Source organism: Myotis lucifugus, unplaced genomic scaffold, assembly GCF_000147115.1.
Source record: "Myotis lucifugus unplaced genomic scaffold, Myoluc2.0 scaffold_1, whole genome shotgun sequence".
In the NCBI taxonomy this organism is placed as follows: domain Eukaryota; kingdom Metazoa; phylum Chordata; class Mammalia; order Chiroptera; family Vespertilionidae; genus Myotis; species Myotis lucifugus.
In genome coordinates, this window is record NW_005871049.1 from 19836745 (window position 1) to 19863156 (window position 26412).

At 41.1% G+C, this 26412-nt stretch overlaps 1 protein-coding gene across 12 annotated transcripts in view; it reads left to right on the top strand.

Moving 5' to 3' along the window:
* FAM160A1 (family with sequence similarity 160 member A1) overlaps positions 1-26412 on the top strand; it is a 195330-nt gene that overhangs the window by 122978 nt on the left and 45940 nt on the right. For all 12 annotated transcript variants that reach the window (XM_014455848.2, XM_014455851.2, XM_006081777.3 and 9 more), the window contains 3 exons: positions 3130-3756; positions 12966-13124; positions 15090-15176. In XM_014455848.2, the coding sequence (XP_014311334.1) occupies positions 3130-3756; positions 12966-13124; positions 15090-15176 (873 nt within the window). The remainder of the gene's footprint in view (positions 1-3129; positions 3757-12965; positions 13125-15089; positions 15177-26412) is intronic.

The following is a 26412-nucleotide window of genomic DNA, read 5'->3' on the forward strand; positions in this document are numbered from 1 at the left end:
TATTGCTCAGGAATTTCTGAGGATGAGGAGATTTCCAATTTTTAAAAAAAAATATTTTATTGATTTTTTTATAGAGAAGAAGGGAGAGGGACAGAGAGTTAGAAACATCGATGAGAGAGATCGATCAGCTGCCTCCTGCACGCCCCCTACTGGGGATGTGCCCGCAACTCAGGTACATGCCCTTGACCGGAATCGAACCTGGGACCCTTCAGTCCGCAGGCCGACACTCTATCCACTGAGCCAAACCGGTTCTGCAAGAGATTTCCAATTATTGTTTTTAACTCAGTGTTTTGTTCCTTTCAAAAAATACATTAGTACAAAATTACTTTGTCTACTTTTATTTTTACTTATATTATGAAATTAGACCAATTTATAAGAAAGAACTTATGAACTTGACTATCTCATTTATATCTTATCAGACTCACTTCTAATCATACATCTCCTTGTCAAATATTTAGTTTTTAACTTAAATTATTTTATACATACACTTGCAGGTAATTATATGATTAGTGTTTTAATAGCTTTATTGTATGGTGAGGTAACATTTTGATTATAATTCTCTTCTTTTTGACCGTTTGGGTAAATAATATTTTTATTTTTCATTATTAAAAATATCACCAGTGTGAACATTTATTAACCAATTATTTTTGGGTTGTTTTCTTTAGGCATTTCTCCCAAAGTGAGATTAACAAGTCAAAGGGGAGGAACAATTTTAGTAGTTTTTGTACATATTGGCAGATTGTTTTCCAAAGGGATTGAGCTAATTTGCTATGCCACTATCGATGTAGAATGTCCCAATTTTAGATAGTTAAGGCAGTCTGAGCACACATGAGAAGTATAATTACATTTCTACCCCAAAGCCTGGCTGTATAGATAGCTCTCATACATAAACTTGATATGTGGACTTTGAAATTATAGAAGTGATAAGGCAGGGCAGCTAATTTGTTCTTCAGAACGTGGAGCCTTAAAGTTAGGGCTTTGGAGCTGGAGACTATGCTGTGTTGACGTGGAGCCCCCTTTTGGACAAGTGTGGTACTGTGATCTCTGTCACCGAGGCCAGAGCAAAGGGAAAGGGGGACGGGTCCCAGCATTTCTGCCAGTGAGGTTATCAGGCCTTTGAGGAATTCTGGGCAGCTTCTTGGATGTTAGGAAGGGTGGGGGCACTCTAGAGACAGCATAGAGCGAAGGAGGGCATGTCCAGTGTGCACGCTGGGTCACCAGTCATTGAGCCACGTACCTCCTGGGGAGCTGCTAACCAAAGGTCTTTCTTATTGAAAATGTCAGCTCAGGAGTGCTGGGGTGATTTCTTCCTTTGTAACAGAATCGTTAATTTTATAATAGAAGTGGATAGAGGTGACAGACTCTGTAGAATTCTGTTCATTCTGTAAGGGTATAACTTGCCTGGTCTGTAAAGGTTCCTTTGCCCTGTTTCTGACAAGGGAAAACTTAGAACTTCCCCTGAGAACTAAACTTCTGTCATTGCTCTCATGCATGCTGACACAGCATCGTACCATTGCCAGCTTCTCCAGTGACTTGCAAACATTCCGTAACCTAAATACAGAGCATGTAACCGCATGTTACGGAACTGGGCCAGGAGGGTGCTGCATGCAGTTCAGACAGGCAAAACGGAATGAAAATGAAGCCATCAGTGTTTGGTTGTTTGAGAATGATCATGTGGATACATTTTAAGGAAATGAATGAATATTACCATAAAAGTCATAAAGTTACATGGGAGTTGAGATAAAAAAACATTGTTTTAGTTTCCAGGTCCCAAAGTAGAAGTCAGTATTGATGGGCAGAAAGAGGCAGGGAGCATCCACAGGCTAGCGGTAGCAAGGGAGAGAAGCACCATGACCCGATTAGGGATTTACTCATTTTTTTACTGTCAATTGACTTTTTCTTTTTGGTGGTCAAAGATATATATGAAGTTTGCCATCTTAATTAACCATTTTTGTTGTTGTTAATCCTCACCCGAGGATATTTTTTCCAATGATTTTTAGAGAGAGTGGGAAAAAGGAGGAAGAGAGAGAGAGCGAGAGAAATATTGAGGTGAGAGAAACACACCAATTGGTTGTCTCCTGCACGCACCCCAACCAGGGCTGAGGATTGAACTTGCAACCCAGGTATGTGCCCTTGACTGGGAATTGAACCCACGACCCTTCGGTGCACAGGCTGGTGCTCTGTCCACTGAGGAACACCTGTCAGGTCCATCTTAACCATTTTTAAGCATATAATCCAATGGCATCAACTACATTCACAATGTTATGCAACCATCACCACTATTTCCAATACTTTTTCATTACTCCAAACAGAAATGCTGTACGTTAGGGATTTATTTTATAATTGGTTATCTCAGAACTTTTTCTGGCTTCAAGAAATGCAGACATATGCCATATGTTAGATCTGATTCTGCTAGGTATATGTCTTTTGTTAACCAGTTTCCTCTCATCCTTCCTAATGTTGCTTGCTTGGCTGAAAAGGGTGCTTGTCCAAGTAGAGGAGGGGAGGATAATGTTCTCTGAAGGGCCTATGAGGATCTGTGTTCCTCTGTTGAAATCCTCAAATCAATGCTATTTATAGGAGAACACAGGTAGTCTTGCTTATTTAATGTATTTTAAGATTAAAAAGCAATATTTTTGACAAGTTAGAAAAAATTTAAGAACTTGTCATCACTTTGAACACAAAAATGGTTTATATTTTTCATATTTCTTTTTGGTATTTTTTTCATGTTTTTGACATGGTTGATAATGATGGACCTAACGATATAAAGTAACTGATTTTTTCATCTAAAATATCATTTACAAGTTTTCATTTTGCTCAATCATCTTCATAACAAGAGGCCCAGATATGCATGTGGCTTAATTTGCATAACCATACTGCCTTCTTTAACAGTTAGGTTGCCCAAAATGATAACTATTATAAATGAATATCTGCAAACATCTTCCTTCTATAGTTTAACCTCTTCATCTTATTCTCACGAGAGAGAGAGAGAGAGACCAACACAGTGCTCACCTATTTCTTGTGGGCCATGGCTCCCATATCTTCCGTGAAGATTTGGCACAATCGGTGCCCTGTTTTTGTCATTATGGTGGACATCAGTTGGTTGACAAATGTTTGGTTTGGTTACAGGTTGTGAAGATCTTAGAGAAGCACGACCCCTTGAAGAACACCCAGGCAAAATACGGGTCCATCCCTCCAGACGAGGCCAGTGCAGTGCAGAATTATGTAGAACACATGCTCTTCTTGCTGATTGAAGAACAAGCCAAGGACGCTGCCATGGGGCCGATTCTGGAATTTGTGGTCTCTGAGAACATAATGGAGAAACTCTTCCTTTGGAGCTTGAGGCGGGAGTTTACTGATGACACCAAAGTCGAGCAGCTAAAGATGTACGAGATGCTGGTCACCCAGTCGCACCAGCCTCTGCTGCACCACAAGCCCATCCTGAAGCCCCTGATGATGCTGCTGAGCTCTTGTTCGGGAACAGCCACCCCCGCTGTGGAGGGGAAGCTGGTTGTCCTGCTCAACCAGCTCTGTTCCATCCTTGCCAAAGATCCGTCCATCCTGGAACTCTTCTTCCACACGAGTGAGGACCAAGGGGCGGCCAATTTCCTCATCTTCTCCCTTCTAATTCCCTTCATTCACCGAGAGGGGACTGTGGGTCAGCAGGCACGGGACGCTTTGCTTTTCATCATGTCTCTCTCTGCCGAGAACAGCATGGTGGCCCATCACATCGTGGAGAACACCTACTTTTGTCCTGTAAGTCCCACTGCCCTCATTGCCATGCTTTTCGCCCAGTCCTCTTCCCTCTCTTGTGCTGGTGATAAATACTTTATTAGTCCTTTTCAGCAAGTTGTACTTGGCACCTTCTTTGGAAAGATATTTACAGGATATCTTTGGGAGGGACCAGGGCAATCCTAAATCGAGATGCTATTGGTTGAGCAGTGTCAGCTCAAAATACGGAACCTACGTGTGTAACCGTGTCTTGGTTCACTTCTGTTGGGTTAGAAACTATTTTAGTTTTCTCTAAGAGCATGGCCTGAGCAATTGGTAAGACCTGCTCTTTTTGTATTTTTAGCTTCTCAGGTTTATTGTGCACCAACGGATCATGGCATGTGGTGAGACCCCTCACAGCTGGTCTCACAAATTAATTTGTTTCTCAGCAAGATAATGACCATAATTGTGGATACAAAGCATCGACTTTATTTTTTTTTAAATAAGTACCTATTTGCAGTTGGAGGTAGCTAGAAAGACTCTATTCTGTATCGTTTCTTAATCATTGGTATGGTGAGAAGTAACGTGTAAGGTCGCTTGCAGATGGTGGAGTAGCCCAGGTCCAGTCCCAGTTCCAGAAAATAACGGGAGCTGTCCGGGACTCTTGAGGTGCCTCAGGGCTCTGGTCATTATTTTGGCATTAGTGTTGGCTTTGGAAGGAAGATTCAGAGGACAGATTTATATCTTCTTCTGGTCTGTCAGTTACGTTGGGCAACAGCTATTTTTATTTTCCCAACTCAGTGAACATTTCTGGTTTATTTCCATTGTCTGTTCTTTTTACCAGTTGCATCGTTGTATTTCTTTATAAACTATAGTGCCTTAAATATGCCTGATTCTGCTGGCAGACTGCATAAGACCATTAGTAATTTTTTTTTTTTTTGGAACAGGCCAGGCAAGTTGACATAAGTAGATTAGATTCATTGTTAATTAACACTATATGGGTAGTTCTTGAACAGGCGTGAGGGCACTTAGAGGGCATTTAGAAATGTAGGTGGGGTGTGTTTGGTTGTGATAGGGGCATGTGGTGGCTGGGGAGGAATTTAGTGTGAGGGGGCCAGGAATGCTGTACAGCAGTTTGTGGAATGGTCTTGCCCAGTAAAGAACTGACCTGCTTGAAATGCTAGTAGCAACCCTAGTGAGTAACATAATGTATTTTGCTTTGAGGTCCAAAAGCAGTAATTTTCTTTATACTACTAAATTCCTGTTTCTACTAATAAACCAGGGTCACCTCATATCTGGTGAATATTTATTTCAGGCCAACAAATAAGTAAAATTTTTTGAAAAATAGAATTGCAGTTAAAAAATTGAGGATACGAAGTATCTCTTCCCTTCTGGGTTCTGATCAATGGAATAAGAGATTGTACAAAGATTGATAGTCACATGGGAAGTGAAGAACTGATTCGTTCATCTGTGCCAACATACTAAGTTTCTCTTTCTTTGAGCTGTCTGAAAAAATGTTTATCTTCTACTACAACAACATTGCTCACATCCAGCTCCTCCTTTTTATTTTCATTCCTACCATCCTTGTGTTTAGACCCTAATGTGTCTCCCTACTTTCTTAGCATCTACCAAATTCACCATCTTACATTGTCAGATTATACTCCTAAGAGAATTCTGATTTTGCTGTTTTATTGCTTACATTTCTTCAAGAGCACTCCAAACTGGATATAGCAATTGTGGCAAGCAGAATAATGCTACCCCCTCCCACTTCAAAGCTGTCTACATCCTAATTCTTGAACCTGTGCACATGGCTAGTAAGAGATACAGTCAGAATTTAAACCTGGTTAGTCTGACTCAAGGACCCATGTGTTTAATCACTACCTTGTACTTAAGTAATAAAATATCAAGACTTACATTTTTGCACCAACCATAATTATAAAGCACCAACCATAAAGAAAAGACTGGAATTAAGAAAAAAAAACACAGACTGGGAGAAGATATTTGCAACACACATAAATACAAGTAATTGGTACCCATAATATACAAAAATATTTGTAGTGCTACAAATTAATGAGAAAACACTAGAAAAATGGGCAAAGGATGTGAATGAACAATTCCCAGATGACACCCAAAGCCCATAAACATACGAAAATATGTGTATCTTTCCTAGCATTGGAAATGCAAATCAGTTCACAAAGAGACATCAGATACTGCTTATCTGAGTGGTGAACTGTCAGACATCTGGTAACACCAAGTGTTGTCAAGGGTGTGAAAAAACAGGAACTCTTGAGAATGTAAATTGGGACAATAAATCAAGAGAGCAATATGGCAATATTTAATACAATTGAATATTTGTGTGCCATGTGACCCTGCATCTTCTAGATATCCCCTTAGGGAAGTCTGGCATATGTTTGCAAGGATACATGCACAAAGATATTCAATAGAATATTGATTTGAGGAAGAGAAAAATAGAAATATATTAAAGGAAAGATAAATAGACTGGCTTGTTCTAATCAGGGTGGGGAAACTATTTCTCTGCCAGTGGCCATTTGGATATTTATAAAATCACAGGCCATACAAAATTAGCAACTGAAAAATTAGCCTGCAGCCCAGCTGGTGTGGCTCAGAGGTTGAGCATTGACTTATGGACCAGGAGGTCATGGTTCGATTCCTGGTCGGGGCACATGCCTGGGTTGTGGACTTGATCCCTAGTTGGGGATGTGCAGGAGGCAGCTGATCAGTGATTCTCTCTCATCATTAGTGTATCTCTCTCTCCCTCTCCCTTCCTCTTTGAAATCAATAAAAATATGTTTTAAAAATTAGCCTGCTGCCGAAACCGGTTTGGCTCAGTGGATGGAGCGTCGGCCTGTGGACTGAAAGGTCCCAGGTTCGATTCCGGTTAAGGGCATGTACCTGGGTTGCGGGCACATCCCCAGTGGGGGGTGTGCAGGAGGCAGCTGATCGATGTTTCTCTCTCATCGATGTTTCTAACTCTCTATCTCTCTCCCTTCCTCTCTGTAAAAAAATCAATAAAATATATTTTAAAAAAAAAATTAGCCTGCTATATTTGGTCAAACACTGAATTATTCAGGGTCAGACCAAATGATTTCGTAGGCCTTATACTGCCACAGGCCGGACATTCTGCACCCTGTTCTACATAATGGATTACTATACAGAATTCAAAATGAATGAATTGCATGTATAGTGTACATGTAACTATATATGTGTGAATACCTACAAGTCTAAAAACATGTTAAGTAAAAATACAAGTAGCAAAAGGTTACATATAGTATGTTAGTAAATTCACAAAGTTTTAAGTCATAAGGTATGCTGTTTTTTGGGTACATGTGAATACAGTAAAAGTACAAAAACAAGTACTGGAATATGTTCTCACTTCAAGACTGGTTGCTTTTGAGGGTGAAGGAAGGATAAGGGAGGGTAATGAGGTTGGAGTAGGGTTTAGCTCTATTTGTTAGATTTTATTTTTTGATAAAAATAAAGAGTTCCCTGAAGAAATGATGTGCAAACATTAAAATATGTGAAATTTTGGGATGGTTTCTATCCTGTTATGTTATATATGTTTGTAACATTTCATACTTAAACATTTAAATTTATTAGGACTAGAATAGAGCGTATTTTTAATGTTTAGATTTTACTTATGTTGTAAGCAGATTTTACTGAGTAATTGTTGCTTTTATAAAAATGTGTTTTCAAACACTGTCGAGTTCATTAAAGTTGGAGGGAAAACAACGTCTACAGCTGACATTATTTTCTAGAATGGAACACAGAGCTGCTGTGTTGTGTTAAGTTGCCCCTCAGGATGGATCCCATAATCTCATTTGTCCCCAGTTTTCTATAATTACATCTGACAACATAATTTTTAAAAAAGGGGGCCTCTGTATGTTGAATATAAAAGCATCCTCTATTAACCACCCGGCTAAGGACCACAATTGACAAAAGGCTTTCTCTAATTAGTATGATTGTCAAAGTGTATTAGCATCAGGTGTGGGGAAGAGTAATGACTCTTTCAGGAAACTAGACCACTGTTGGAAACTCCTGCTGTTGTCATTGATAGGAAGAGCTTGCTGGTTCCGCCACCGCTCATCTCACGATGTGCTTTTCCAAGAAAAGGAGGATGAGAATACCCTAGGGAACAATTTAGAGCCAACAAATGATTGGGAACTCTATGACCCTGTCTTCTTTTGATTTTTTTAAAACAAATATTAATGATTAAGCCCTTGTCACTTGTTACTGATTGGCAAAAGTAGAAAGCAGCCTATACATAAATTCGGAAAGGCAAATTGAAATTTTGCAACCTTTAGGTACACAGCCGCAGGTAGAACATTATTTATCCCATATCTAAAATTTATGAGGCTTTTTATGTTGGCAAGGTGTATCAAATGGTCCCTACCAGGTGTTCTGCTGCTAGCTTCAGACTAAAGCCATCTGCTAAAAATCTTTTTGTTTTTGCTAAAATTAACTGGGTAGTGTTGAATGTTTTGCGTTAAAGATGGACCTTCCCTGGCTTGTTTTGTGCTCTGGGCACATCACCTTTCCTCCCTCCCATGGGAACATTGGTATGTATCAACCATGATGGTCACCTTTTCACATGCGTTATTTTCTTTAATTCCCACAGCAACTCAGTAAAGAAACTGAACCCTAGAGGACTTAATCACTGCCTGTAAATGGCAGAGGCAGGTTCAACAGCTGCATTAGTCTGATACTAAAATCCGTGGTCTCAACCACTACCATGCTTTCAGGGAAGTGGTGCTGTTTAAATTATCCGTTATTATCCTTATAGTTTTATATGGCGATTATTTTCTTTTAAGGAGACTCTTGAAAGAAAATAAATTAAAAATATTGGGTTAATACTTAATGTGTTAGGAACAAATATGTCTTATAATTACTTTTGTGTGGCCAGGATCAATGCAAGGCTAAAATGGTGGATGGGTATTTTATTTTTAATTAGCTGTTGAATATCTATATATTTTTAAATTAAGTTAAAAATGAAATTTAAAAGTAAATGGATAGTGCCATTAAACTCTTGGAAAAATTATCTACAAACCTGTTGCCTCTTCTTTTCCCTTGTCCTGTTCCCACAGCACCCTCTGGTTCCCTTTGTGGAGCAATCGTCTTTCTTGCATTTATTAGTTTATCACCTTTCTTCTCCATCTCTCCTGGGCTGGCTTGTTCACTTCTTTCTCCAGCACCCGGGCCACACTCAGTGTTTTAGAAATATATGTGGATTGGGTGAATGGATCTGAACTCTGGGCAGTCTTAGAAAGGAGGATCTAAGTATTTAGCAGTAAAGATTTGGAATCTTGTTCTTAAGACTATATAATACTAGTTCTGGCTTGTGCGGCTCAGTTGGTTGAGCATCATCCTGTGCACCGAGGTCACCAGTTTGATTCCCAGTCAGGGCACATGCCTTGTGTTGCGGGTTCAAACCCAGTAGGGGTTTGCAGGAGGCAGTTGATCTATGTTTCTCCCTCATCGATGTTTCTCTCTCTCTCTCCCTCTCCCTTACTTTCTCTCTAAAAAATCAATAAAAACCTATTTAAAAGAAAGATGTGATACTCTTTATTCTGCAGAATATTTTCTTCCATGTTTCTTTGCCTGAAGAACATAGCAGAGATGTTCGCTAGCCCCACGTATAGTGGCAAGAACGCGGTAGTTCTCTGTTCCAATCGCCACACTGCACTGTCTCTATAGACAGGCTTCTGTTCCCATCTTAGCCATGCCTTTTCCAAGAATACGCTTTAAAAAAGTGAATATTAGGTATGTGTTATTTTTAATTACTGTCACTGATGTATGTAATTTGAAGATTAATGTTGCTGTAATTATATTGATATACTAAATAGTTATTCCCAGCTTTTTAGTCAGACAAATTAAGCCTGTCTTTATGAATTCATTTTCAAAGCCTCAAAGTGGTTAAGGAATCGGGCGTATGCAGAATTAAAGCCTTTGTTCTGTGGTTAATTTAGCATGAGTTAGCAAATGTAATTGATTTTTAAAATGTGGTATCAAGGTTAGATTTCCCTTCAAGGAGAACTTTTGGTCTCTGTTCTCTCTTGGTAGAAGGTTCTAATTTATTACAGACAACTCACTCGGGTCACATTTACAACGGGAGTTAAAGTGATTGGTTTGGGTGTGTAGATAAGGAGTTAAGTACTTTAAATAGGGGACAGTCTCCTTTGGGAACACAGATGCTTTGATTATGGAAAAGAGATAAATGCATTATCTTGTTTACTGTTGTATTTCCTGTACTTACCCTAGTACCTGGCCGGAAGGTGCTTAGTAATTCTTTTTTAATGAACGAGTGAATGAATGGGTGAAAAAAGGTCACTAGGAAAAAGGACAGAGAAACAGACATAATCTTTTGATTTCTCAAATATTGAAATGGTTCGCTTCTTTCTCTCACTGCCCTTCCTACTCCACTGTGGGCTCCCACTCCATGTGACCCCCAACCCCTCCTTCCCGAGGCATCATCTGGTTTCTCTGCGCTAAGACCTCCAGGTTCTCATTTCTCAGGCCAGGCCTGTACTCTATTGTCCAACTGGGTGTGTTTCTCACGGGAAGCACTGTTGGCCTCTGCTGCTCCATATACCTGCCTGCACAAGTCATCCACATCCCAGTGAGGACTGGACTGGACAGGTGACACCAGGTGAGACGGAGCAGACAGCCGTACACTAATAAATGCAAGACCGACAGGTGCTACACAAAGGAATACAGAGGATGCTGTGGGAACAGGATAAGGGAGAAGGAGGGGCAACAATGAGGTTATAGATCATTTTACATACCTGGACCCCCACCACCTCCTCTGACTTTCTGATGTCAGGCACTATGGGTTACTTTATCTCATCTGCCTAAATCTCCCTTCCCTCTCCCTCTGGTCTGTATGGCTTGAGGTACCATGTACATATGGATGGTTCCAGATCACCATCTCTAGCCCAGATCCTTCTCTAAGCATCAAGTCCATACAGCTGTCTACTGGGCTCTTCAGTGGATGTCCCTCAAGCTCTTTATCTTGGCCTACAGAACCCTGCAGGGTCTGACTCCTGCTTACCTTGCCGGCTCTTTCCACTTCTAATTCTACATTCCAGTAGCACTGCACTGCTCTTCATTCCTGGAACATGCCATTTTTCCTTCTTCCTTTGAGCTTTTGTACACACTCTGCTTAGAACATTCTTCCGTTCAACACTCTTTTTTGGCCATCTACTGTTTATTCTTTAGCAGCTTGGGCGTCACTTCTTCTGAGACCATTCCGTGCTCCCCCACCCCAAGTCTGGATTAAGGGCCTTTTGTATATCCACAGCACCATGCATTTTCTATCATGTATTCTGAACATTTATTACACTATTATAATTGCTGATTCATCTCTTATTAGACTCTGAAATCAATGAAAACTTCGCTGTTTCTTTTCTGGGCCTAAGTTAGGATTGAATGTTTTCTTGAATGTTTCTAGCCCATCTGAGTCCCTCATAACCTCAGGGATTAGAGGAACGCCTTTTATAGGTAACTTCTTGCTTCTGTTCCGTGCTATTCCTCTGCCTGATCAGGATCTCTGAGGTGCTGTTTGGCGATCGTCACTTCCCAGCTGTGACAGCCATAGTTTCCCTCAGATTATGCTGCACAAGATAAAATCAACAGGCTCACAGCACAATTGGGTTCCTTGCCCACATTTCTGTCTCTGTTAAAGACATCATTATTTTCTTAATGACCAAGCTGGATAATTTAATAGTTTGGAGTTCTCACTCATCCTCACTTACTAAGCCCAAACTCTGTCCTTTTAGGAACATAGCATTGAGGGAGGAAGTAAACCCCATGAGCTTTGGATCAATACTGGATCGACAGATGTCATGGTTAGCTCACCCTCACACCCACCTCACACATGAATCTCAAATTTATTTCCTCCTCTCTTTTCCGACTGCCGATACTTCAGCTTAGCCCCACTGTAGCTCTGTTTGAACTATTGTCATCATGTCTAGCTGACCCATGGCCCCCAGTTCTTTCTTCTTGCTATCACTTGTGAAGATCAGATTAAAGTGCTTTTCAAACTGTAAATAGGCACGTGTCAGTCATGACCTTGAACATGTTTGCAGGACTCTTTCTCTAAAGCAGCGGTTCTCAACCTATGGGTCGAGACCACCGGAAAACACATATAGGATATCAGATATTTACATTATGATTCATAACAGTAGCAAAATTACAGTTATGAAGTAGCAATGAAAATAATTTTATGGTTGGAGGTCACCACAACATGAGGAACTGTATTAAAGGGCCATGGCATTAGGAAGGTTGAGAACCACTGCAGCCACTCATGGTTCTTACCTGTGAGATCTTCTGACCTGGGCTGCCATAATCTAGGGCAGTGGTCGGCAAACTGCGGCTCGCGAGCCACATGCGGCTCTTTGGCCCCTTGAGTGTGGCTCTTCCTAAGCCTTAGGAGTACCCTAATTAAGTTAATAACAATGTACCTACCTATATAGTTTAAGTTTAAAAAATTTGGCTCTCAAAAGAAATTTCAATGGTTGTACTGTTGATATTTGGCTCTGTTGACTAATGAGTTTGCCGACCACTGGTAGGGCTTCCTCCCAGAGACTGGGTTTGTGCCTTCTCTGAGTTTGCATGCAGTGTATGGTACTGTAATGCTTGTTGATGAATTTGCCCCTCTCCTCAACAGCTTGGGGGCAGGAATCATGTTTTCTTCATCTTTGCCTCTCCCTCACTCCCCCTACCCTTAGACCAGCATGTGCCTAGTACAGAAGAGACAAGCAACCTGTATCTACCGTGTATGAATTAACCAAATACCCTGGTTGCTGCTGTTCCCTCTACAGGAGTTGTCCTTCCCTGCTAATCTTCACCTGTCGAATCCTTCCTAGCTAGCAAAATACCCTCTCATATTTTAATACCTTGCTACTTCAAGAGCAGTCTTTGGACCAGCAGCATTGGCCACCCTGGGGAGCTGTTAGTTGCAGGTTCAAACTTTGGAAAAGAGCCCGGCTGGTGTGGCTCAGTGATTGAGCATCGACCCATGAACTAGAAAGTTGCTGGTTTGATTCCCGGTCAGGGCAAAAGCCTGGGTTCCTGGCTCAGTGACCATTAGGGGGGATGCAGGAGGCAGCCAGTCAAAGCTTCTCTCTCATCCACATTTCTATCTCTCCCTCTCCCTTCCTCTCTCTCTCAAAACCAATAAAACATATTTTTAAAAATCTTTGGAAAAGAGCTGATTACATGTTTATTTCTGAACACAGGTGCTTGCAACTGGGCTCAGTGGTCTCTACTCTTCTCTGCCTACAAAGCTAGAAGAGAAAGGCGAGGAGTGGCACTGCCTTCTGAAAGATGACTGGCTCCTACTCCCCTCTCTCGTCCAGTTCATGAACTCCCTGGAGTTTTGCAACGCCGTCATACAGGTACTGAGTGCAATGCAGGGACCCTTTGTTAGGATCCACTCAGAGTATAAGCATGGTAAAGGAGTAGTATATAAATAGCCCTTTTTTAATTTTAATGTTTATGGAATATTGATGTTTTACTCAAAGCATACTAAGTGTTCTTGAATGAGTAAAAATGTTAGTTTATGGGTTTCTGGGAAGTTTTAATTGAGAAAAAGTAAGTAGATATTCTTTTCTTCCTTATAAAAAATGCTAATTATGTTTTGATTATCCACTTAACCATCAAAAATAAGTTCAATGCCTGACTCATTAAATAGATATTTTTAGGCTTCTAAGTACTCCAAATTATACCACTTTTATTTCAAGGTCTTTTGGGGAGTCTACAAAGGAAAACACTTTGTTGTGCTTAATGGTGCATTCTACATAAAGAATATTGTTATCCCAATTGAATTTAGAAGAACTTAAGCATCTTCTTAGCAACACAAATTACATTTGCTTTGAAATTGGCCTGCTTTGGGGGGAAAAATGCCACTGAACTCTACTATATTTGGCTTCTTGATTAGATTTTTATTTTCAGATTTTTTGTTACTGTTTTGAATAAAAATTAGATTTTATAAACAGTTAAGGATGTAGTAGGTTTTCATCAAAAATGTTTTATTTCTGTATAGCATAAGCATCACCTCAATATTGGATTTATTAAGAAATCAAATTTTCTTTATGGTGATTGTGAGGTGAAAAATGTTAGTTATAATCTGTTTATCTACCAAATAAAGAAATAGCTTCTGGAAAGAAATGCAGTAAATCACTTTGGTTCCCATCTCATTTTTATTGCTAAGTCAAAGGAAGTTTTATTTATATATAAGATAAGTGGATTACATCTTAAGTTATTTTTTTTCTTTAATATTACAGTCTATCAACATTTTCCTGCAGAAGTGTGTGGACATAAAAGAGATGGAACTGTTAGTTTCTCCCCAAATGTACACAGAGAGAGATTATTAGTAATTTAAAGATCTAGCCTCACTTCCCTAGAAAATGCCGTTTATTTGATTTGATTTGATTGTATGTCTTTTTAAGAAAGAGAATTAAAGCTAACAGGCATGGTTAAGAACCGAGAAGTGATATATTTCATTCAATATTTTGAGGCCATAGACTTTTAAGATTTTGTTTGTTTGTTTGGGGGTGCTATTGAAAAGATTACTTGTAAAAGAGGCTAACCAAAGAACTTGTATGCATATATGCATAACCCATGGACACAGACAATAGTTGCAGTGAAGGCCTGGTGAGGTGGGGGGCGGGTATGGGGTGGAGAGGTTAATGGGGGGTTAAAGGGGGAACATCTGTAGTACTTTCAACAATAAAGATAAATTTAAAGATATTAGTGGGGGTTATCCATACAATATATATTTTGTAAATCAAATATAGAAAGACTTGTGCCTCTGATAATGTTTTCTGCTTTTGAATAGGATCTAATTTTTATGAACAGAATTTCTAAATGCCTTCCTCCTTAATAAAATGAGTAGCAGAAAATGCACCTCTAAAATGAGAAATTATTTTCTACCAGCAAAATAAATGTATTTAATTGTCCATTTTGACAGTTGTATTCTTTTTTAAAATTAGTCACAAATTGAGATGGGACATAGATGAAATTATGGGGTAAAATTATGCTTTCTAGTTTGTGAATTTTATGATACGACTCTGTATACATCTTCAGTCTATTTTTTTCAAATAGAAACTACTTAAAACTATCAGCTTTTCTCTCTCTTTCTCTCTCTTTTTTTTTAAATTCCAAACTATTTACACTGGAATAAACTATCTGGAAAAATTCCATGGTGGTTTGAAGTCTGAATTATTCTTTAACCATGAAATAAATGGCCAAAATTTGGATTTCTGTTTTGAATTCAGGATGTACACAGAAATGTTTGATTTTTAAGAAGCCCTAAAAATTGAATTCTTTGTAATTTTTATAACTACTTATTTCTCTCTTAGGTGGCTCATCCTTTGATTCGTAACCAGCTTGTAAATTATATTTACAATGGGTTCTTGGTACCAGTCTTGGCTCCTGCTCTCCACAAGGTCAGTGACTGGCTGATGTAATATTTTATCTGTTTGTAGTACAACTAATGGAAACTGAGAAAGGTCAACATGGTGTAACTGACTTGATGGTGACTTCAGCCTTATTTCTTGTACCATCTATATTCCTTAGCCATATCAAACAGGTCTTAACAATGGTGACAGCTTTAAGTCCGATGGGATCCATTTATTGTCATAGAATACGGCATTTTGAATGTCAAGTAAGATAGTCTAATCCAGGATTGGCAATTAGACTGACTCTTGTGCTTGCTGAGGTTATGGATGGTGGCTACTTGGAACTTCCTGTTAAGCCGTCCTGCAAGGCCACATCTGTCACAGGGGGAGCAAGGTTTACTATGGCTGTAAAGAGGGGTGTGGTAGCAAAAGTCCCATGGATTTGCCATATCTTAGGACATAGTTTTTTATTATAAAAATTTTGAGACAGCAAAAAATTAAAGTGAAGCCAAGTTAAGGTCTCATCAAAGGTTGGCTGTCTCATTCGCACCAGTCTGAATTCACTATGATGCTCTCATTTTGTGTAATAAGTCAGCTTACTCCATTGTGAGCTGTCAGGAGATACCCATGGACCTAGAATTCTAATTTTAAGTTCTTGATTCACTAAGTAAAGAAACATATACAATATTTAGTTCAAGAGGATCTTTGTCAAGTTGTTGTAATTGCCAGCCTTGGTCAGGAGAGAAGCAGGAAGTACTTATCACATGCATTTAGATGGAATGCCCGTTTTTCTACACCTGCAAGTTCCATTTCCATGAGCTCTCATTTTATAGAATCTGAGATTACATTATTATGGCAACTTTGAAGCCTGGCTGTCTATGCTGATGGGAGGAGCAGGTCTCCCCAGCACCCCCCAGATTTCCAAAGTATTTTATTTTGAGCAGATGCTACCTTCAAGGCAATTCCATACCACAGATACCATGGTTAGTATTGCAGCTCCAGCAAGCCTTTCTGCATGCTCGTCTCATGGAGCAGCCGATCTTGGTGGAAGATGTTCATGTCTTGCCACTTAGTGCCTTTTGAGCACAGTGGCAATGTTTTCCAAACAGACAGGGTATTTGCTCTGAATAGGACTTGTGTGTTACTTCTAGGCTCAAGAGGGACTCTTGGGTACGGTTCGAATATAAAAGTATTGAGATTTCCAGTTTACTTTAGTGGTTTGTGGGCACAAAGGGCCCGCGTCTTTAAAATTAAAAATGCTTGTAAAATATGGAACATATCCTTGGAAAATACACCCCTTGTATTTGCTTCCAGGTTGTCTTTCTGTTAGTATCTTGCTGTTCTGGGGTTGGGGTGGGTGTCTTGAAGTGGAGGTCTCCAAGCCTCTGCATGAAGGAACCCAGCAGAGCTGGTGAAATCCTTGGCAGTAATGATCCCTGTACTCCCCCGCACATTTAGATGTAGTTCCACATTTATTCCCATCCTTTCCCCCATTGACCGGTTGACCTAAAATAATTTCTTATCATTGCCATAATAGCTGTAATTATAAAAATATTATTTGCTCAGTATATTTTATGGTATTATAATTAACCTACCTTAATGTTACAAATATGAATGTTAACTCTCTATCCCTAATTGAGGATGGCATCCACCTCAGAGAGCTGCCATGAGGCTCTGATGGGTCACAGTGCTCCCCTTCATAGCACTCACCACAAGTGGAATCGAATCATTAAATGTGCAATAACTTGCTGAATAGCCTGTGTCCACAATGGTGCACCTGCTTCTTGGGGTAGGGTTCGCACTTGTTTTGTTCACGGGGGTATCTCCAGTGCCAAGCTCGGTCCCTTAGATTTAGAGGTTGAATAAACAGCACACAATGGAATGATGTTTGTCAGAGGGCCAAGCAGAGTGTTTGCACTTGGTACATCTCCCGAGAGTGGCTCATAGAGAATAATAATAGCACCTTACATATATTAACAAAGATTGTTCTCAGTAATTCCCATAATTAAATGAAAAATTTTAATCATGAAGTGATTTTAATACATGCTTATTGTGGAAAAATACAGTCAATACTGAGTATATAAAATGCAAAGTGAATGTTATCATATTAGATTTCCAATCCCCTAATTAAGATTCCTTAACTTTTATCCATCACGGACCATTTCTCCCAGGACTATTGAGCTACTAGAAAGAATATTTCCTCCTTAATTTATTTTTCATCTTGCTCGTCATCTTTTTATTTTGTTTGTGGTTAACAGCCTCTCCTCTGGCTCTTGGCTTCCGAAATGGTTGATGAAGAAAAGAGCCTTTTATGAATGTCAGGACAGGGGCCAAAAACAGATGAGGAAAAATGTCCAGAATTGGGTGTTTCTTGAGAAGTTCCCTGTGGGAACAGTCCCATGCTGTGTCCTCTCCTTTGATGTGGAAGAGATACTGGGCATCTCAAGTCTACTGCAGGGGTTCCTGTCCACGGTTTTCGCCTTCTGGGTCTCTTGCCCTGACAGAAGAGCCTTATTTAATGCCCTAAGTAAATTTCCCTGTGAACTATCTCAGCCCCCAGTTTATGCAAAACATTCTAGTTACCTGCCATCAGCGTAGGCAGTTTGTAGAGGTGAATTTAGTCTCTCTCTCATAAGTAATATAAATAAATTCATACTTAAAAACATTACCACATCACAATCAATACTCACAAACAGTGTCTCCACAACATCGCTCCACAAGAGCTGAAGTCATTACAGAGGGTTGTGGGTGGGAAAAGGAGGGGAGAGGGGAAGTGGCAAGTGGAGCTGGTCTCCACCTTTCCTCTTCCCACTCTGTGTATAAGGTCACTCCTCCAGTGCAGGCTGTCCTGCTGCATGCTTTCTTCATGCAGGTCTGTGGGGCAGCCAGTTGTTCTCCTGTGTTAGTGTAGAGGTGAAGCTAGTTTCTTTATAGGGCTGCACAGTTTTCTGTAGTGTGGATATACAGGTCTGCAATCCTGTATTCACAACTCAAAAATGCAAACATCTCTGAAAACGGAATTTTTAAAATAATTGTCTTTGATGGCAAACCCATACCTAAACTGTCTCAAGGCTGTTTTTTTTTAAAATCTCACTTGAGTTAATATTTGTGTGTTATATGGAAGAAAAAAAATTAATGTATTTGATTGTAGAGTTCTGCTCCAGATCTGCTGGGTTACGTCAAATATGGCAGTCGTAATATTACTTTTCTAATATATGAAATTTTGAATTCCAAAATGCATGGTCTCCAGGGTTTTGGATAAGAGATTGGAAGCCTATTTTGGACATTTAGGGAGGAATACATTTTTGGAGAAAGGTTAAATCACACTTTGTAAAAGTCACATTAAAGAAAATGATACCATGTCAATGTAGGTCATTTAGGAGTTGGATCTAACCATAGCCATGGACATCATGTAAAATTGTGACTTTAGATTAATGGAACAGCCCCCATCCAGCAAGAGCTAGCTCTGTCTCTGTATGTTTAATTGATCAAAGCAAAGTTTTCAAGGCTGAATATTCATCGACATAGTTGTATTAGTCTGCGTTCTCAGTGGAGTGGATGCCAAGATAGGTTCAATGTGCAAGGATTTTGCTAGGGGAAATGCTGGTGAGAGAGAAAATGGGGAGCAAGGTCGGGAAAGGCTGGGGGAGTTGTCAGGCTGCAATGCAAATCTGACCCCAAGTGCAGGAGAGGGTGTAAGATCGAATGGGAGTGTTGCAGACTGCCGGGAGGAGGCCTGTGTTTCCCAGGGACAGGTCTGCCCAGCATCCCCACTGCACTGCCATTGGCTGTGAGGAGCCTGTGGGGGGGTGTGGGAGGAGTGCAGTGTAGCCACGGGGCCCTCGGTCACTTATGCTCCCTGTAGTTAGAGGTCTAGGTGGTGGATTCTTATGGCCACTGCATTTCCACATGGTTGATTTCCATGGTGTTCCTGGTTGTAGCTGTCAAAAAGATAGACATATATATTTGCTTAATTTACAGACCTCCTCTTTTTGTGTGTGAAACATTCCAGGGTTCAAATGCTCTCTCATGCATGTGGTCGTTTTGGTCAGGATTAGCTTGAGAAAAGAACTTACTATGTCAGTCACCATGATTATGCTTCAGTCACAAACAACACCAATGTCTCTTTATGTTTTTGTTCGCATGACATGTCCACCTTGGGGTGTGGAATGAGCAGCTTGTAAGTAGCTTTTCTCCATGTTATTCTCAGCCAGGGACCCAGGTTGATAGATCTTCAACATCTGATATCTCTGGTCATAATGTCTGAGGGGAGACCATAGTGAATGGCCCGCTGGCTTTTGAAGCTCTTGTCTGGAAGTGACACACGTCGTTTCTGTTCTCATTTCATTCTCTGAAGCAAAGAAAATCACATCTGACCTCAGAGGGCGGTGCAGTTTCATTTTCTCAAAAAGAAGAGAAGTCTAGAATGTGATCATCAGCCCTAATGACTTTTGTCAGATGGCACCCACTGGGTAGTGAGGAGAGTCTACAGGAGTATGATGTTTCAATGATCGATTACTGTGTGATAGCTGCCCCCAAACTTAAAGACTTAATCATTTATCATTAGTATAAAGTGCAAGTCTCTGGTTCAGGAATTAGGGCAGGGCACAGTGGGGACAGCTTGTTTCTGTTCCATGATGTCTGGGGCCTGAATAGCTTGGAGCTGGATGGATCTCTGTCTCTCTGCCTCTTTCCCTCTTTCCACAGAGCCTCTCCCTGGGCCAGGTTGGGCTTTCTCACAGCATGGCAGCCTCAGGTAGTTGAATTTCTTATATGTGGGATGAGGGCTCCAAGAGACAGGAAATACAAGCAGCCAGTCTGGAAACTGAAACAGTGTTGCTTCTGTCATATTTTATTGTTCATAGTAGTCACAGAGCCCACCCATTTTCTAGGGGAGAGGACATAAACCTCCCACCTCCTGATGACAGGAATATCAAAGAATTTGTGCCCATGTTCTGGGTAGGTTTACCCTGGTTACCACCCCTACGATTGAATATGTTTGTTAAGATGCAGAGAAGTATATAGAAAGGGCCACCTGATAAGAACCATGAACTTTTTTTTAAAATGTATTTTATTGATTTTTACAGAGAGGAAGGGAGAGGGATAGAGAGTTAGAAACATCAATGAGAGAGAAGCATCGATCAGCTGCCTCCTGCACACTCCCTACTGGGTATGTGCCCGCAACCAAGCTACATGCCCTTGACCGGAATCGAACCTGGGACCCTTGAGTCCGCAGGCCGACACTATCCACTGAGCCAAACCGGTTAGGGCAAGAACCATGAGCTTCTGTCATGGATCACAACCAAACCTGAGGCAACCCCTCAGGGAAGAAGTCAGTGGAATAAAATAAACATCAAAACTTTATGCTCCTTCCTTCCTCTGATGTCCTGCTGGCCTCCCATTGGGTGAACCCAAATGAAAACCAGGTGTCAAGGGAATCATGGGAAAAAGAGGTCCATGTAGGTCAACTGGGCTCTGCGCAGGGTGAAAGAAGGAGAGGGGCAAATGGAAGGCATCCAGCACACTTATTTACTAGGGTCAGCATTTTAGAGTAGTAATTAGCACGTATAGATGGCATCTATAGAGTGTGTTTGAAAAGGCTTAAGTAAACGGGGGGTTTAAAAATTTCTAGAAACACATAAGAAAGTCTACTTTTTATAGTTTATAGTTACTTCCCAATTCTATGTATTGAACCTTATCCTTTAAAGCCTAAAATCATGGTTATACTTGAATGTGGTAGGTAGATATACTAACAGTATACTAGTCATGAATGTTTTCTCTTACTCGGTCTTCAAAAACCAGCTTAAATCTCACTGGCTTCCTCAGCCTTCCCTAACTTTGGGGGTTCTAGGCTTCCCTCTTTTCTAGAATTTGTAGCTCTTAATGTATGTGTCAGTCATTTTGCACAAAGCATATGCACTTTTGTATTGTTTGGTGTATTATTATTTGACTCTGTGTCCCCACCTCTATCCTGAGACCCTGGAAGAGTCTTTATCTATGGTTCCCAAACCGTATGCCAAGGAGCCCTGGGGGTTCTCCGTGAACTCACAGGGATGCTGCCAGGTAAGTTAAATTTATGAGGGAAGTACAGTGACATCTGTCTGATATTAAGTGAACTCCTAGCTTGAAATAGTTCAGTTTCAGCATTCAATACACATTCCTTTCAATATGCTTATACCTTTGCAAAGCTGAGTTTGGGGTGGGTCCTGTGCTGTAAAGCAAATGCACATGAAAATTGGTGTGGGACGGAGTGAGGTTGGCAGTGTCCAGTCTGATTCCTAGGTGTAAGTGACCAGCAGGAGGTGAGTTGTTAGGACTTAACCACATTAAATTATTTGGTCTTAAATACTTAATAAAAGGGATGGTTGGGTATTTCTTCTGGCTTCTGAGCGCTATGGAAAAAAAATTACTGATACACTGAAGGTACCGTGAACTGAAAATGCTTTAGATCCTCTGATCTGTGAAGTATGATCTTTTATGCCACTAGAACAGGGTTTGGCCAGCTACAATCTGGGGGCCAAGTCTGGCCCGTGGTTTGTTATTGTGTATCTTGAGTTAAGAATGGTTTTTATATCCATCGAAGGATAAATAGATAAACAAAATGTGATAGACCACACACACACACACACACACACACACACACACACACACGAAATTCTGACACATAGATGAACCTTGAATTGTGCTAAATGAAATAAGCCAGTCAAAAGCGGACAAATATCACATGAATTCACATATATGATGTACCTAGTGTAGTCAAATTTATAGACAGAAACCAGAAAAACAGTTACCAAAGAGGAGGGAGTAATGAGGAGTTACCGTTGAATGGGTACAGTTTCAGTTCCACAGAGGAAAAGAGTTCTGGAGATTGGTTGCACAACAGTGTGACTGTACTTAACACCACTGAGCTGTGCACTTAAAGTGGGTAGGGTGGTAAATTCTATGTCTTACCCACAATTTAAAAAGATAGGAATATACAACGGAATGACAAACCCTAAAATACTTACACTTTGGCCCTTCACAGAAAATGTGGGCTGAGCCCTGCTCTGGAGGGTAGCATGGTGCTCTCTATATTTTAGATCAGCGGTCGCCAACCGGTGGTCCGCGGACCACTGGTGGTCAGTGAGGTCTGAAAGGTTGGCGACCGCTGTTTTAGATGATCCATATATGTTTGTAGATGATGGTAATAGTGGAAGAAAATCCCCAGTTAGAAAGAGACGGCCAAGTGAAAGGATTATCAAGTCCTTTTTTATTTTTTTTTAAGGCAGTGATAAGGCTGAGGAGCAACAGACAGAAACAGAAGGAAGCAGGCTGATTGGCTTTGCACTAGCTTGGAAGAGTCTTTGTTCAGGTGTGTTGTTTAGGGGTCCCAGGCTGGCGGGAGACCAGCAGACAGTTGGTGGCAGCAGCTGAAGATGGCTCTAGCAGGGACAGAAAAGGGACTGGAGGGCTCGGTCATATTATTTCTGTCACGTGTCTTATGAACTAGGATGGTCTTCTGTTTTGTGGGTTATAGTGGCTCCTCTATTTGGAGACTGGTGAGAAATTAAGGGAGAAATTTGGGGCTCTCTGTAGTAGTTGAAGGTGGAGACATCGAGGATGTTGAAGTAAGGGATGGATGGAGGGAAAAGTGATCACACACCATCCTTTTCTGCAGGCAGCTCACAGGCATTAGCAGTAAAAACTGTGGCCTGAGAGAAAGCCTGTACCTCTGGTTTTTGCAAAGAGCAGCTAATTTCATTCAGCAAATTATTCCACATACGTGTGCCTGGAAAACCAGCAGCAAAAAAACCTACCAGAAAAAACGATTTTTCCACCATCTCTGCGTGCCGAAACCATGCTGGAACAGTATACATGGGTAGAATAATTTCAGGCATTTCCTTAAAGGCATGTGTGCTGGGTTCCTAAAAGCCACATTGGAGCCCATTTGTCTTACAATCTTGTCTTCCAAACACATACATACATATTCATGAGCTGTATCCTGTGAGCGCAGTAATTCATAGCTTATTGACTTAGGTTGATGGATGGAAGTTTTTTGGGGACTAGAGAAGAAATGATGGAAATTTTGAGAGGCTGGGAGCAGCCACACTTGTGAATCACCCACTTGCCATTAATGTGTCTGTGGGTGGGGTGGGCGGGGACCCCTTCAGAGCCCAGTTGGGCTCTCACTAGCTAGGGATGTTTTTAACTTTTAAACTAGTTAGAGTGACGATTTTAAGAGAAATTAAATACAATCCTCAAATGATCATCATTAATAAAAGTTAATGAGCTGTAATTGGTGCTGAGTTTATGGGAGGAATACCTAAGCCCGTATGTCCTGCTGTTTTCAGTCTCCAGTAGAATGAGCAGAGCAGCCTGTCACCTCACTAAGCTCCACTTCCATCCATCCTTCCTCCTACATCTCTAGTCTGGGACGTGGTGGAGGGGCCTTGGGAGGCAGGAGGGCAGAGACAAGTCTCCTGCTGGCTCTTCCGACAGACTTCCTGTTGCATTTTTGGGTACGGAGCATGTTGGTACTCTTTGTCACTGCTGTCATCTGCATCACTTTCTGTTGAAAAACACTTTGAAGTCTTAGGTCTAGTTTCCACTGATGATGTAAAATTTCACCGACCAATCATTGCTTTCAGTGGGCAGTTGGAAGAAAAAAAGGAATCAAAACCATGGAATTAGGATGTCATCTTGACCCTGCCATCTTGGCACTTTGAGATTTTATTTATTAAGTTTGGTGGTTCTTTGCTAAATCCGTTACAGTTTTTCTTGAGTTATGGAGGTCCCCACTAGACTCCAGTTCTGGGGAGAGCTATACTAAAAACTGTAGTGAGATAGTATTTTGGTCCCTCCATTTCATATTTCTACTTATGCATCTCAGTAAATTTGCTTTTAAAACCTGTTCTCTAGATTAGTGACCCAAGATGTTTGAGCACGAAAGGCCTCTGAACATTGTCCTGCTCTGTTTTCTGCTGGCTCCTTATTCCTTTTTCTGTAATGATGTTGAGCTCTCCTGGTTCATATGGAACTTTGCTTATTACCATGCCTGCAGTAGACCAGTCACTTACATGCTTCTGCCCTCCACTTTGCTGAAAGCACACCTGTGTGCCCACCTAGACCCACAGGCTGCTGGTCTGGTGCAAAGTGATAGGATCTCAAGGATGCCTGGAGCAGTGAGGTTGTTTCGCACAGAAGCTGCTGCTGTTGTCTCAGTCTCTCAGGCAAGTGCAGTGGACTCCTTGCAGGGAGGTGCTCACTCCCTTCAGGGCCACCTGGCAGCTGGGCTGTGTGTGGAGGCCTGAGCTCAGCGGGAGAGCTGATGCACCTGGTGCCACCTCATGTTTATATTGCGTTGTGGTTCCCGTTTGACATGGGAGATCCAATTGTGACTGAGGAGCTAGTGGAGCCCAAACAATCCTGTCTTCTCAGTTACCCCGAACTTAAACAGAAGAACCGTGGAAGTGGAGAGGCCACAGTACAGATATAAAGATCACTGTAGTCCGTCAGCGATGGCAGTTGAACGAGGTAATTAAAAGGCCCAGTCCTGTCTCAGGCCTGCAGCTATGTAATGTGGATCGGCAGTAGCACTATTAAACTTGGTTGAAAAATCATATTAAACAGGCTGGCTCTAGACAGCCTAAATTAATAATTGTTCTATCCAATGTGAGCCAGTTATTAAGTAGACCTAGAAGATTTCAGTGGCAGTTATAAGAGTATTTGACTTGAAATACTTGATTTATTAATTGAAAACTGAGAGTTAGCTTGTGCCATCGAATACATCCAATTAATGCTTTGTATTCAAATAAAATTTTGGGAAGGAGCACAGCTTAACAGTTTTTAAATTGGGGTTAGAGGTTAGAGAGATGTTAGTTTGAGTTCTGTTCCTTCACTAGCAGTATGACTGTGTCAAGTACCTTCATCTATGTGTATATATTACCTGTGGGTAATAATATCTACCTTATTGGTTCTTGTGAAAAATAAATGAAATACTGCATTTAAAGTACTTATTGTCTCTGGTACTTAGTACTCAATATTACCTATTAACCAGCTGAATCTCTGAAATGAAACATCCTTCATATGATATGGTATATTACTGGACAGTGAATTTTATGCCATTTTTAGTGCTATAGTATTTTTTTAATATATTTTATTGATTTTTACAGAGAGGAAGGGAGAGGGATAGAGAGTTAGAAATATCAATGAGAGAGAAACATCGATCAGCTGCCTCCTGCACATCCCCCACTGGGGATGTGCCCGCAACCAAGGTACATGCCCTTGACCAGAATCAAACCTGGGACCCTTCAGTCTGCAGGCTGACACTCTATCCACTGAGCCAAACCGGTTAGGTCAGTATTTTTATTTTAGACTAGAAGCCCGGTGCACAAAATTTGGGCCCTCGGGGGGGGGGGGGGGACGGGGGGAGGGCTCCCTCAGCCCAGCCTGTGCCCTCTTGCAGTCCGGGAGCCCTTGAGGGATGTCTGACTGATGGCGTAGGCCCGCTCCCCACAGGCCTAAGCCAGCAGTCAGACATCCTTAGTGCTGCGGCGGAGGCAGGAGAGGCTCCTGCCACCACTGCTGCACTCACCAGCTGTGAGCACAGCCCAGGGCTCCAGCGTTGAACATCTGCCCCCTGGTGGTCATGCGCATCATAGCGACTGGTCATTCCGCCATCCAGTCGATTTGCATATTAGCCTTTTATTATATAGGATAATATGCTCATTGTTCCTTAACACATTTTTACCTTATTTCATAGACAGCATGACTCTGGACTTACTCTTTCCTCATTGCTCTCAGAGTGTGGTGTCAACTCAGTTGTTACTAGAATTAGTTTCCTATTTATTCTAAATTTCAATGTCAGAGGTTCTCAAATCTAAATGTACAAAGACAATTATTACCTGGGGACTTTTTACATGGACACTCCCAACTACTAGAGATTCTGGTCTAATAGGTAGGGCTGAGGCCCGGAGTTTGCACTTTAGCCAGGACCACGCTTGCTTGATTACACTGATCCATGTCCTTCTGCGGGCACTCTGGCTATTTATGCTCTTTCATTGGATGAGGATGTAGAACACATGTGTGATCTCCAGGGCCTTAACCCACTTAAGGATCCAGGTTTTTCATTTGTTGTAACCCCACTGTGTCAGCCTCCCAAGACTAGTGACCATCAGATGAGGAGGAAGCTGACAGCCGTTTTGGAAGCACTGAAGCCTTTTCCAAATGAGCAAGGTATTAGAAATTGGATACGGTCCACCCTGCTTCCCTCTGGAGCTGTTTTAGCCATCAACGCAGATGACAT